The following is a 14,863-nucleotide window of genomic DNA, read 5'->3' on the forward strand; positions in this document are numbered from 1 at the left end:
GCTGGAACATGGAGGTGTAAACGACTTTCCAGTAGTTCAAGCAGAATTAAAAGTTTCACTTGTAAATACGCGGAGACCAAATATTATCAAGACAATATCAATAATCATTATTATTATTTATTTATTTATTATTTTTTTTTGGGGGCGGTCGGTTATTCACAGTCCTCCAATTCGACTGGGTGGTATTCATAGTGTGGTGTTGGGCTTGCATCCTGCCTCCTTAGGAGTCCATCACTCTTCTTACTATGTATGTGCGCTGTTCCTAGTAGCACGCTCTTCTGCATGAGTCCTGGAACTACTTCAGCCTCTAGTTTTTCGAGATTCCTTTTCAGGGATCTTGGGATTGTGCCTAGAGTATTTTATTATTATTATTATTATTATTATTATTATTATTATTATTATTATTATTATTATTATTATTATTATTATTCATTTTGGTTTGGCTACCATCATGAGATAATTCATTTTCCAGGAATATTTTATGATTTTTTTTACGTATCTTCTACCACCAATAACCGATTACTGAAACTAGCGTCCACACACACAAAAAAGCTCTCGAGGAAGTGGGAAACATTTGCCTCTAACTTGGCAACGAGACCACGTAGGCCTTGCCTACCGGTTATTACGGGCGATAAGCTGCAAAAACAGTAGACATCACGCGGTGACAAAACGCCGCTCGATTCTCTCGCTATTTTGATTTCAATAGTTCCTTCTCCGTGAAAATAGAGGCACAAAGCCGCCGCTTTCTTCTTCTTCTTCCTCTTCCCCGCGCTTGACATGATGACTGTCTTTAGAGTCTCTGATCATGGACGATGATCCTCTTCCTGTCTGGCCAATTCATATCTGACGTGCATCCGGGCCGTTGCTTCTCTGTCCACGCGCGAACAGCCAGAAAATCAAGAGCTTAAGGCCCCATTTTCTGGGGAAAATGACCCCCATCTGAAAATCCATGGGTGGTCACGCGAATTCGCTTTTTACCCGAAGACTGCAATGACAACGACCCGGTCACTGGTTGGTCCTTGGTTCCTCGGATTTCGACCGACGAAGGAAACAACACTTGGGGAGCGTGTGACTTTTCCCGTAACATATGATGATGAACATCAACACATTTACCACGCATTAATTTCACTCATTAACTGAAGGTATAAGAAATTACACCATTCAAATGGAAAGACTGTCTGTTTGTATGGTGTTTTTACGTTGCATGGGACCAGTATGGTTATTCAGCAACGGGACCAACGGCTTTACGTGACTTCCGAACCACGTCGAGATTCGTGAACTTCTGTCACCAGAAATGCACTTTTCTGACTCCTCTACGAAAAGCCCGAGAATCGAACTCGCGGCCACCGAGGTGGCAGGCCAAGACCACACCGATCACGCCACTGAGGCGCTTCCAAATGGAAAGAGAGACTTGCTCGAATTTTAAATATATATAGTATATATATTATATATATATATCTATATATATCTATATAGACATATTTATATATACGATATATATAGAATATATTATTATTATAAATAAATATATATATATATATATGCAATGGTAAACCTCAATTAAAGCCTTAGATTTTCTTTAAAAAAAATTCATTTTGAAATATGATTTTCTCAAGATTTCTTTCTTCTTGCATTTATAACTTTTCTGGTCACTGCTAACAAGTTCCATCAACAAGAATAATCTGCAAATACCCAGAGATTAGTCGGTCTAGCGGAGTTATTGAATTGAATACAGAATTTAGGCCAGAGGCCAAACACTGGGACATATGAGGTCATTCAGCGCTGAAACGGAAATTGACAGTGGAAAGGTTTGAAAGGTGTGACAGGAGGAAAACCTCAAAGCAGTTGCACTATGAATCAACTGTTAGGAGAGGGTGGAAAGTAAGATGGAAGAAAGAGAAAATGAAAGGGGGTACAGTAAAAGGAAGGCGGCGGTAATGGAAGACACGAGAGAGAGAGAGAGAGAGAGAGAGAGAGAGAGAGAGAGAGAGAGAGAGAGAGAGATTGGTGTGTTGATCGCAACTCTGCCTTGACTCGTAAAAGGCCGATTGTGATTTCCTTCACGGGACAATGACAGATGACGACACCAACAACGGAAATATGTTCACTGATGAAGGGTGTAGAACCTCCCCTTGCAGCAGAGTAAAATGGACGCCACACATACTCGAGTAGACATTTAGGGAGGGACAAAGATTACCACGTGAAAGTCTCTCTCTTGAGAGTAAAAGTCGCTCTCGAGTTTTTTGGGTATTATCCTACGGTGGTAGGATAATCTAAATAGACAGAAAACTCCTAATCGAGTGAATTTTGATAGCATGGCCATATTACTCAATCCTTAACCCAGCCACCAATGAACATACCATCCTAATATGTTGACAAAAAGTCGAATTTATGTTTATATATATGTGTGTATGTGTTGGTTTTCTTCCCGAAGTTACACCAAGCCAAATACAACTTGGTCTGCTATGTAACCTTTCCAAATAATCTGCCTTAGTGCATTACAGTCTGCTGAGTTATTGCCATCGAATCCAAGCCCCCCTAAAAACAAAATCAATGAAATCATTTTTCAAACAAAATCACTGAATCTGTGAACGCAGGATGGCTATGACATAAGACTTCATATCACTGAGTAAAACGGACCTTATTTTTGTCTATGTTTACTTTTGCATCTCTTACCATTCTTCCAAACCTCCTCCTCAATGTAAACTGTGCAGATATTCGTTTAAAAAGAACGCCGATCAAAAATCTGGTGAGATTAGGCAACTGCAAATGAGACAAGCAAAAATTGTCTCTACAGGATGACAAACCTTTAAAGAAAAATTACTTTCAAATGAAATCAGACCGTTTCACTTTCACTTATAACTGTGTCTACAATTAATCTCCAAGAATTAGCTATATGTTATTTACATAATTACATCGATAAATATACTATTCATAATGTGATCACCTCATTGCGTTAAGACACAAGACACAATAAACGAAGTACAACACTATTTGATCTTAAAATGATACGTTTTATTAGGCATAATATCTCTATGAGGAATCATATTCATGACTACATATACAAGCATTACAGCTTGAAAAAACGTCGGACACTCTTTTAGAATGAGTGTATGACTGTATCTTTGCATATATGAATATATGTACAGGCAGTCCCCGACTTACAGCATAGGTTTCATTCCAGCAGCGCGACGCAAGTTGATTCCTGCCGTAAGTCAGTGCTTATTAAGAAATAGGCACCGTAAGTGCCGTAACTACTAGTAGATACCTATCTTGACAAAATCATAAAATTTGAAAATGTGCCATAAGATTGGAAAGCCTTAAGTCAGTGCCGACGTAACTCTGGGACGCCCCATATATATATATATATTATCGATATTATTATATTATATATATATATATATAAATATATAAGTATCTATATAATATATTATATATATTAATGTCTAATATATATATATCATTATTGTATATATATAATATTATATATTATATATATGCATATATATATCTATAGCATAATATATATATATGCCTATATATATATATATAGTCTATATTATATATATACGAGCTATATATATAATATATATATATATATATATATATATAGATATATATATATATATATATATATATAATATATATATATATAAGTATATATATAATATAATATATAATATCCTTATCTACTTGTTTCAAAAAAATCATGAAGTAATTTGGTCCTAGACTCAATGGTGAACTACATACTGAAACCTGCGAATTAGGGGTACAAGGTGATGAAAAGCTATTCAGAGCAAATATCCATCAGAAGTTTACCTAAACTAACTCCAGTCAAAAAACCAAAAACGTTCTCGGAAGTAATCTGCAAACATACAAAAGACTGCCCTCCGAGCAGCATGACCACAGCAGAAAAAAAAAGTGTTTAAGAAAGCCAATAATTTTCTGTCAACCACATCTGAGAAAATGCATGCCATCATTGCAAGAATTGTCCTGTCAAAACTCAACCAATTCAGGGAGGGGGACTGGGGAAATGGGAACTGGACTGGAAAGCTCTCCCCCTATCCCCATCCATTCACAAAGGAGTCACAGTCACACTTTTAAGTGTCACACTAAAATGCCCTATTAAAGACATTCAAGGCTTGAAAGCCATCTGTTATCTGGGGAAAAGGCAACAAAACCGCAAAATTTCTTGGACTCTTAAAAAAAATGGAAAAACCAAATGAGGAAAAGGCAAAAACCCAAAACATGTCTTTGAAATACTCTTTTAAAAGGAAAAACCAGTCTTTTTTAATAGGTCCCTCCCTCCAAAACACTATTTATACTCACATACATACACACTTGTGTGCGTGCGTGTGTGGGCTCACAAGACATAAGTAAAAACTTGAAATTTAGATATATGAATACGTGTGAACCAGTTTCCTTAAATTTCCTTACATTTCCATGCAAAACGAAAATACCAAAACCGTCAAAATAACTCATTTATTGGGAACACTTTCTGAAATTGACAGAAGGTAGGGAATTCAACCATTCCCCACCAACAGGCCTCATCCTCAAGTTACAACAGCCTATTTCCAGTTCCGTTCCTAATGACGGTAATTGCTATAATTCAACTAATTTAGGGTCTCGCGGACTCGAGAGGCAGATGTTTAAATACAAGCAAATGATTATATAAGCAAAATATCTCGTTCTATGACAATTCAAGGAGTAGAAATTATATCATTACGACCTAACTCACGTCAATTTTCTCAACGAGAGACAGCTTTGTCATAACAGATAACTACAAAACGTTAACTTAATTTTCCTATTTATATAAATGAACACCTTTATAAGGGGTGACCTTCCTTTCCTTTCTGATTTCGACAATGCTGAAGCAAGAACCACTGGCATAGAGCTTCGTTTCATATTTCCTCTCTCTCGGATTCTTTTTCTGCTCGCTGCAATATGGCCCAGCTGGGTGCTGATAGGGACAAGAAGCCTGACGTGACCCTCTGAGCTGTGCTCATACTTCAAACCACATTGGTTGGTGGGGTGACTGTTTCATCAATCTGTTTCCACGATTTATTTCCCTGCTTCTACTTTTCCCCGATTCCTATATCCTTTTGAAGTTGATTATTGGAGCTTATACAAATATACCCTTCCACCCATTTCTTTTCTCTTTTTTCCAGTTATCTTAGTAATGCCAGTTTTAATAGCCACAAAGCTATCAATCAATGCCAGTCAACAAATTCAATCAAGTGGCCAGTCCCACCGACCTTCTAATGACTCGTAAACTATACATTAATAATATGGCCAGTATTAATAATTAATATCACTAACATCCTAAAAGCCATACAGCCATGCAGGAGAAAGTCTGATTGGTAGATGGATGATAAAATTAATAAGTTTAAGAACAAAATTAAATATAAAACAATAAAAAGGAAATCCTTTATCGTCAGAAATTCGAATACATCCCCAGAATTTTCATTCTTTCAGTGCTGAATCTCCGGTTCCAACTAACCACGAGAGAGAGAGAGAGAGAGAAATCATTAGTTTAACAACAGTCCCATTTCGACGCGGAAACCATACAACATTTTAGTAGTTAGGGGCTTCCAATCTTCCGAGAACCATATGTTCGCAAAGGCAAGGATTCTAAAAACGGACTTGTCCCCATATACCCTTGGCCACAAAAGTGAAAAAAAAGCTGAATGTGAAAAAAATCTTTAAAAATGAAAGACAAATTGAGCAACAAATTAGACAGCAGCCAATCATATTACATAATAAGCAAGTAACACTTTTTATGTATCTTCCTGTGTAACTAATACCTATTTTTTTTATATCTATATTACTTTAATATACATGTCTAAGTACTCGTATACATAATATATAAACGGGGCTTACAGGCCATAAGTTGAAAGTTACTGCCAGAACGAGAACTAAATGAAAGAGAGAGGCAGGCTTCGATCTTCCATTCTTACTCTCACCTAAAAAAAAGAGAGAAAAAAAAACTGTCTAAACTTCTGTTTTAACAACTACCCTGCAACCTATTGGGGGTTGTTGTCGTCGTGAAAGGTTATTTGCAACATATGGCCAGCGAGGATGAACAACATCAGGATGACATGACACCTAATCATTATTCCTACAACCGGTCACCGCCGTCACGAATACATTTGAATCCAAAAGTTCAAATGATTTGGAGTTGCGCTAATGGCACTGTAACAATCAGAGTTGCTTACATTTTGAAACAGTAGAGGAAAAAAATTGAACATTTTAGTCACTTATTCTAATGAAGTTTGCTCTTAAGAAAATGATATGGAAAAACAAGGACAACCGCGATGGATATGATTCACGTGAACCAATAACTATCTTCTTAAGATCACTGTTAACCTCTTTGTACAGCAGCAAAAAGGTGTATACTAGACATATTACATAAGCAGGTACATTTCCCCCAATGTATTATTATTTACAGTTTCGATGCAAATTATTTTCCGGTTATTGGAAGTAATTTTTTTTGCTCTTTTTCTTTTACTTTCTCACCATTCGCAACTGGAACTTGCCCCGAACAGCTATGTCAATTTTCACCTGTTCTCGCCGTAACTTTCGCTGCTTGAATCTATTTGTAATGTATCTATTTCAAAAAAAGTCAAATACCATTAAAACATTGACGAAATATACCGGCAGTGGATGATAACGAATCTATAGTACGGACTGAATTCCTTCATCGTCTGAAGGTCACGACACTGAAAATGCCAAACTAGTACATCATCTTCTTCTTCTTCGTCTTGGCCTCGAAGATTTTGCACCGTCATGCCTGGCGGTGGGGTCTGAATTAAACCAGTTTATAAAACATCTTAACACCACCTTTTTAAAAGCTTCCCCCCCCCCATCCTCTCTCTCTACCGACTTTTATGGTATTCATCATGAGCTCTCCCATCTTGTCTCTTGAGCTCAAGCTTATTTAAAACGGCCAGATCTGGGAAACTATATAGGGGTTCATTTCGAGTTCATTTCGTCCTGGGACACTAGAAGTTCAAATTAGATGTCACCAGTTCATTTGTTCGTCTCCATTATGCGATGTTTACAGTGAAGATTGCATCATTAGGGCGTTTCATGTGTTGCCTTTCTTATCAACCTCTCTCTCTCTCTCTCTCTGACAAGTACATCAGAGTCGCCCTCTAACTTTCATTCTTGCAAGATAGCTTCCTTGGTTGTTAGGACCCCCTAATTTTCAGCTAAAATAATTTCAATTTTATCTTTTATTTTTGAGAACCAGCAGCAGAATAGAATGCAGCATTCAGGCCAGAGACCAAGCGCTGGGACCTACGAGGTCATCCAGCGCTGAAAGGGGAAATTGACAGAAAGAGGGTTTGAAAAAGTGTAACAGGAGGAAAACCTCATAGCAGTTGCACTAGAGAGGGTGGAGAGTCAGATGGTGGAGCGAGAATATGAACGGAGGTACAGTAAAAGGAATGAAAGGAATTGCAGCTAGGGGCCTCAGGAGGGGGCCGCTGCGAAGAAGCTTGAAGGGTCGCTTACAGTGCTCTGGGTGAGGTGCACTGACGACACTAGCCCCGTTAGGGAATTCCGTGAATGATGAAACGAAAACGGACTTGGAGAGATAAAAAAAGAAGAGGAAAAAGGAAGAATTTAGGAGGGACGGAAGCGGGTACGAGGGAGGCCCAGATGCTCCCTTTAATATTAGAGTCCAAACTTTCGTAATATAGTTGGGCTCCATGCCAGTTCCTTTGGATTATTTTGCACTGGCGGCGGCGGTGGAGGGGATTTGGTTGGGAGGGGGGAATATATGCCACGAGGACGCGGCAAAAGTTCCGAAATAAAGATCCTTTACTAACGACTTGATTTTCTTCTCGCCAAGTTCAGACATTTTTGTTCTCATTTCCTTTAGATTAAATCATGCGAAGATGCCACTCGTCGCTTGACAACTAATTGCGGTCACTTCTGTGGAATCTCTCTCTCTCTCTCTCTCTCTCTCTCTCAAGCTTTCCACGAGACACACACTTCACTGACGCAAGAATGATCTAGTATACTTCACAGTTCCGTGTATATATGTATATATACATATATGTATAATATAACCTCAGGCATTACCTAAGGCCATATCTCCCACTATATTTGCCGCCCATGTAACTCCTTCTGTCATTCACTACTTGATAAGGGTGGGAGTTAGTCCACCGAAATATAGTCATTAGCTTTGAACCAGAGTGTTTTAACGGGCCTCTTATACTTGAGTATAATATGCAATATATATATGTATATATGTATATGAATGATTATCACATCACCGTGATTCACATAAATTATTCGAGCTACAAATGTCCTTTAATATCTAATTCGCTCTACCCCCCTCGGAATTAATATAATTTTCATATATGTAAAACCAAGGGGAATTTTTTTGGTGATGATAATAATTCGTCCTCTCGTGGGTTCGAACTGCAGCCAGCCAGAGAAGAAATCAGATGTCAGTGACGTTATCGATTCGGCTAACAAGTGTATATATATATATATATATATATATATATATATATATATATATATATATATATATATATATATATACACTTCCATATATGTGTATAAGCAAATGCAATATTACATATAATATACATATATGTTCATTACATATAATACATAGATAAAACTGACAGAGTAACTAACAATACACTTCAACATTCACATAAAAATAAGAAATATTCTCAAGTACTCACCAGCACTGGATGCAAATCGACCCCATACATGTCCAGCCATTTGACTTTCTCCAAGTAACACATTTCGGCCTTAGAAGGAACTTGTCCTCTGAAGCGACGGAAAAAATAAACAAAAAATGAATTAAACTGGATTAGTTTCAATAGTATTTTGTAAATCAAAAGTGTAAAATATTTATAAGTATTCATCAAAAGAGGTGTAAATCTAATAGAATCACCTGTCCATCTGGTTACTTTATAATGAAAAAACCAATGAACTTCGTGTGTAGATTTAAAAGTTATGCTATATTTCAAACACAAATGATAACTCTCTTTATTGTTCATCAAGGCAGATGGCTATATCTGGTAAACCAAATTCTTGGACAACAGCCTTAGAAATAATTATTACGAGAGACTACTGCCCAAAAAGTACATGATCTAGTCTTGGTGCACACTAAAATTGAACAATTTACTCTAAAAGCAAATATTCCCAAACACAAAACCATTCAAAATGAACAATTTACTCAAAGCCACTAAACATGAACCATGTACCCCAAAAGCAAACATTCCCTGGCACAAAACCACTCAAAATGAACATTTAACTATAAAAGTAAACATTCCCGGACACAAAATCTATGTGAGAGACTTACACTAATTTTTTATGAAGCTCAGCTATTTTGTTCTCCAACGCGACCGTCTGCGTCGTGACGAACCTGAACTCGGAGACATAGCCAGGAGAATGTCTTCGGGGATCATAGTCACCCAACTCGGCTGTCGAGGGAGAAGATAAAACATCGTCAAAATGAATGAATCAATAGCCCAAAGCCAAAGCAATGGGACCTATACGATCATCCAGCGCTGAAAGGGAAATCGACATTATAAAAGCTTTGAAAGGTGTAACAGGAGGAAAACCTCAAAGCAGTTGCACTCATTGTAATGGGGAAAATATTCCTTTAATTATTGGTGATTTATTTAGGAATTGATTCATCATCCTCCTCTCATATCTTTACACTGCTATTACTCTTTCATGATAGTGATCTGTTCCAACTAATGAACTAACGGTAATATTACGACTTTAAAAGCTTACCTTGCAAGGGATAGATAATCATTTGTGTTAATAATTTGGTAAAATAGTCAAATTGAAGGGTGGACCGGCTGCGTCCTTCTCACACGAGAGCATTCGTGATTCTTACATGGTTCTTTCTAGTGTTACCAAAAGCAAACGAAAGATTCAGGGCAGCGCTCCCATACTCAAAGTGAAAGGTAAACAAAACAAGGGACTGGCTACACTGCCATACTCGTGTCCACAACAAAAACGAAAACATTTCACAGTTCCAGTCACTTTTATAACAGCAGTGTAAAGATATTAGAGGAGGATGATGAATCAATAATTAAAGGAATATTTTTCCCCTTACATCATGAAGCAATTGTTAGGAGAGGGTGGACAGTAAGATGGAAGGGCGAGGAAGAATGAGTATATGGAAGGAGGTACAGTAAAAGCAACGAAATGTATTGCAGCTAGGGCCATAGGTACGCTGCGAAGAACTTTTGGAAGGAGGTACAGTAAAATGAACGAAGTGGGTTGCAGCTAGGGCCATAGGTACGCTGCGAAGAACTTTGAAGTCATGCTTACGGGGGCAAATGAATCCCAATATCATGCGCCTGGGTGCACGAATTAATCTAGAAATCAGGCAGAAAGTAATTTTAAATCTAAATTGGTTGACCCACTAAAATATCTCCTAATAAACTGAACTTTCGTAGTTAACAGACGACGTCGATTGTATCCACATTAAGCTCAATCGACTACATAACGATTAGCAGCAGCTCACAGGGCATCGACCATCTTCCACCGCCACCGTCGACGAGCCTTCAATTGTCGACAATATACTCAATTTCGGAGAGCGCGTCTTGCCGTCGAAAATGGATTGAAAACTTTTCGGGGAAAGGATTTCCATCTCATTAGGGCTCAAATAGGCAAATCTACCATTACACAAAATGTGGGGGCCCGTCTCAAAAGGGCGCATTGTTGCCACCACGGAATCTGATTAAAAGGGGGATTCTTGGTAATTAACGGAGTCTGCCGTTCCTCTCCGATGGTTGGCAACACTGCCGGAGCTTCTTCCGAATTCGTTCTGGCTCCTCGAGGCTGCAATACACACGGGCGAAAAATTAAGCAATTCTATTATAATATAAAAGAAATTTACTTAAAAAAAGAGAGAAAAATTGCACTTGCCAAGTCTGGTCCCAATATACTGGAAGATTACTGAAGGACAAAAGGTTCTGGTATAGACACCACGCTTCAGATCCCTTCAAAATCAATCTTTTAAAAGATTAAAAACTACTTCAATGAAAGTCTACAGTTCAGCAAAACTGATTCGTTGCTATTGAAATTGCTTACGGGATCAAAATCGGTACAGTGTAAATGAAACTGGGACTATTATGTTTAGGAACTTAAGACCTAAAAGAAAGCGCAGTAAATATATTCACGCAGGTACATCTGTATGTAAGTAAACAAATTTTACACATACAAAACTGTTAACCGATATTTCCGAGAGTTCCAACATTTTCTGAAACGAATAAGTTGTGTGTAAGGAAGAAGTGATGAAATGATTTTTTTTTTTTTTTTGCCTTTTATGGACGACTTAGATTAATAGGATTTTTTTTTTCTTTTTTCTTTTTACAGAGTATCACATTCATAGATGCATACAAACATACACACATACGTATATACATACACACAGTGTCTCCGAAATATGGCTATTAATTTATACCCTTCTGGTGTTTTTATGGGTTACGTTTATATATATACATATATATATATATATATATATTTATATTTATATATCGATATATATATATATATATATATATTTATATATATATGTATATATATATAATATATATATAGACATACAAATATATATATATATATATATATATATATATATATATATTATATATATATATATATTATAGTATATATATATATATATATAGTATATATATATATATATATATATATATATATATATATATATATATATATATTATATATATCCATATATATATATATATCTATATATATATATGTATATTATATATATACATATATATATCTATATATATATCTATCTATATATATATATAGATATATATATATATCATATATATTATATATATATATATATATATATATATATATATATATATATATATATATATACTATATATCTAGTATATATAATATATATATATATATATATATATATATACTATTATATATATCATTATATATATATATATATATGATATATATATATATATATATACATATACACACACACAGCGGAATGAACATCCACATAAGAGTAGTAGCTACCTATCAACAGCGCTGGCCATTTCCACTAATAAATCACCAGACGAATTATGCTCGAATCCCATGAGCAGATCCGACGACAATTGGCCATTTCGCCCTCTTCCCTAACCACAAACAACCCATATAACCCTTCTCTGATGTCCAACAGGTTTATCCCAAAAGGGTTTCAATTAGCATATCAGATCAAGGGCCTCTCCTTCCGATTCTCAAAATTATGGACGAAAAGGCGCTGATCATCGCTCTCTTCAAAAGAGGAAAAATGTTGGAAAAGTTCCTACTACTCTAGAGTAGAAAATAAGTTCCTTCTATTCTTAGAGTAAGAAAAGTTCCTTCTACTCTAGAGTAGAAAAGTTCCTTCTATTTTAGAGTAGAAAAGTTCCTTCTACTCTAGAGTAGAAAACAAGTTGCTTCTAGAGTAGAAAAATAAGCTGCTTTAATATTTCGTTCTGATGAGTCATATTTTTCACCTTTTCAAGTTCGGATTATTAGCACTTTTCAAAACTAACATCAATCGAGACCTCGGAACACGTCGGTTGATATAAAGGGGGTGAAATTCAATGCCATAAACAAACATCATCAACCCTCTGGCAGGTCTCCACTGGAAGCGTTCGCTTTCCAGAAGGGAAAATAAGCAAAGAAAGAGAAGCCAGCGGTAAACGGCTTGACAGGACGCTCTTCCCCCGACCACTTGAACAGACCACCGGTCATAAAATTACCCTCAAATATCCACCCGGCTATCAAAGTGCTTCATTCCTTGGCACCTCTTGAAGAAAACGGTGTCTACCAACGAACACTTTTATTTTAAAAGTTAAACATTTTTAAAAAATGTTTTTATTTATTAGTATGGTCGACTTTGTCGTTTGACAGGAATATCTATGGATATAAGAGTCAAGGAAAAGTTCAAGTTAAACCAAAGAACTTTAAAGAGAGTATAGTACTGCATGTCCTCTACGGTAGTTTCCTGAAATTTCTGTTGATTATCGCATTTTTAAATTGTTCTTGGTATGTAATACGTCTGTTAATCATTAATGTCAATATTAACCGATTTAGGTTTTCAAGTCTAACACTATAATCAATACAAAAATGCTTCGATGAAAGGATAAAAGAGATGGAGATAGCGGCATCAACGAGGAACCCTCAAGGCCGAAATGGCAACTTTTTTAAAGCCTAACGCATGCGTATTAGTCCAAAATGACATCACGTGAATCTCGTTTCCAACCCAAAAATTAAAAACCCTGGAAAAACCACCTTCGCGAAGCCTTATCCCACCCAAGGCATCGCCACCTCTTCATAAAATTAGGACAGATCTTTTCAGTCTCGTCGAAACCACCCAAGAACTACCTCGTTACGACTAAAATGGCGGCGTCGAACCACCATTAACCGCTTATCGTAACATCGGGCGCTCTCAGAAGACGAGCATTCTCATCTACATCTTACGTCAGGCGGGTGGAATATAGGTGCGAGCCAGCCTTAATCCTCCTAACGAAAAGAAGTATATCCTAATATTTGGCCACGAATATCAGGTTCATTATCCCGGAAACGTCAATCCGGAGCACCTAATGGCCAGATAACACAAGCCAATTAAAATACCCACTGTATAAATCCGCGCAGTCAAATTCAGAGGATTATTTACTCAATTCCCATTAGATGGTAATGTCAGACAATGCCTCCGCACGTACTGCAAGGAACGTTCCCGTGAATACGACAACCACTAGGAATTCGGGGAGTCAAAATGTATTTCGCCGTGTATGGAACAAGCCCCCTGGGGGTTAATTACAGTCGACCCCAGAAAAATAACGGTAAAGCAACCCAAATACTAAAGGAAACTGTAATTTCCAAAGAAATTTCCGACGGGGAGTTATTACTTAGATCTACCGAGTCAGCAACATTACCACGTATATGGTATTATCTCAGAACATCGAAGGGAATAATTAATTACCTTGAGGGGCGGTTAATGCAGGGGAGAACTCTTAAGGTCATAGGGTTATAATGGAGATTTAAGTACAAGATTTGCTCCAAACGTTCGGTAAGGACCTTAAAAGCAGGCCGTGCCGTGCGAGAACTACAACAACCCTTGCTTGCTCCCTAGACGACATCGATGAAGCGAAAGCGCGAGTCATTTGTTTGGAGAGGCTGAGGCTGAGCTACCTAACTACCGCTTGTAAAAACACCCTGATAACCACGGTCTAGGTATACTATGTAACTGGCCGTCGACGGTCGAACTTGAAGTAGCTTCGGTAATTCGTAACCGGCAACATTGCTTTAGAAAAACAGGCTTAGGAAAAGACAGACGATAATTCACGTTTCCCGATGACCATTCTATCGGCTCGAACAGATATGTATTATGTCATAGGTATGCAATCAACGGGTAATTTTGGTTAATAAATTTGCCCTGTGTTACTAAAACATTACACGATTTAACTGTAAAATGACGTAAATACTGAATATAAGACTGGCAATGATGAATAAAAATTAGAACAAATGGTGGGAACTGCAGAATATTTTGCCTACTACATTGCAAGTAAGGATAGAATTCTCTATTCGTCAACAATATATTTACCACATCTGGATTTACATAAGCTATCTCACCAAACGGCCCAAATATAATTGCATTATCAACAAGAAAAAAATGCAACCGAGTTTTCTGCATGAGCCGCGGCCCACGAAGCTTTCAGCCAGAGCCTGGTGGTGGCCTGCCTTATAGCCCCGCCAGACGCACGGTCATGACTAACTTTAACCTTAAATAAAATAAAGACTACTGAGGCTAGAGGGCTGCAATTTGCTATGTTTGATGATTGGAGGCTGA

The 14,863-nt window shown here is 37.1% G+C and overlaps 1 protein-coding gene across 1 annotated transcript in view; it reads right to left on the reverse strand.

The window, feature by feature from the left end:
- Nucleotides 1-14,863, reverse strand: part of LOC135207202 (band 4.1-like protein 4A) — a 575,698-nt gene that overhangs the window by 37,781 nt on the left and 523,054 nt on the right. Inside the window, 2 exon segments of the mRNA XM_064238791.1 lie at nt 8,706-8,793; nt 9,332-9,452. Coding sequence (XP_064094861.1) covers nt 8,706-8,793; nt 9,332-9,452 — 209 coding nt within the window.

Source organism: Macrobrachium nipponense, chromosome 32, assembly GCF_015104395.2.
Source record: "Macrobrachium nipponense isolate FS-2020 chromosome 32, ASM1510439v2, whole genome shotgun sequence".
Classification (NCBI taxonomy): Eukaryota; Metazoa; Arthropoda; class Malacostraca; order Decapoda; family Palaemonidae; genus Macrobrachium; species Macrobrachium nipponense.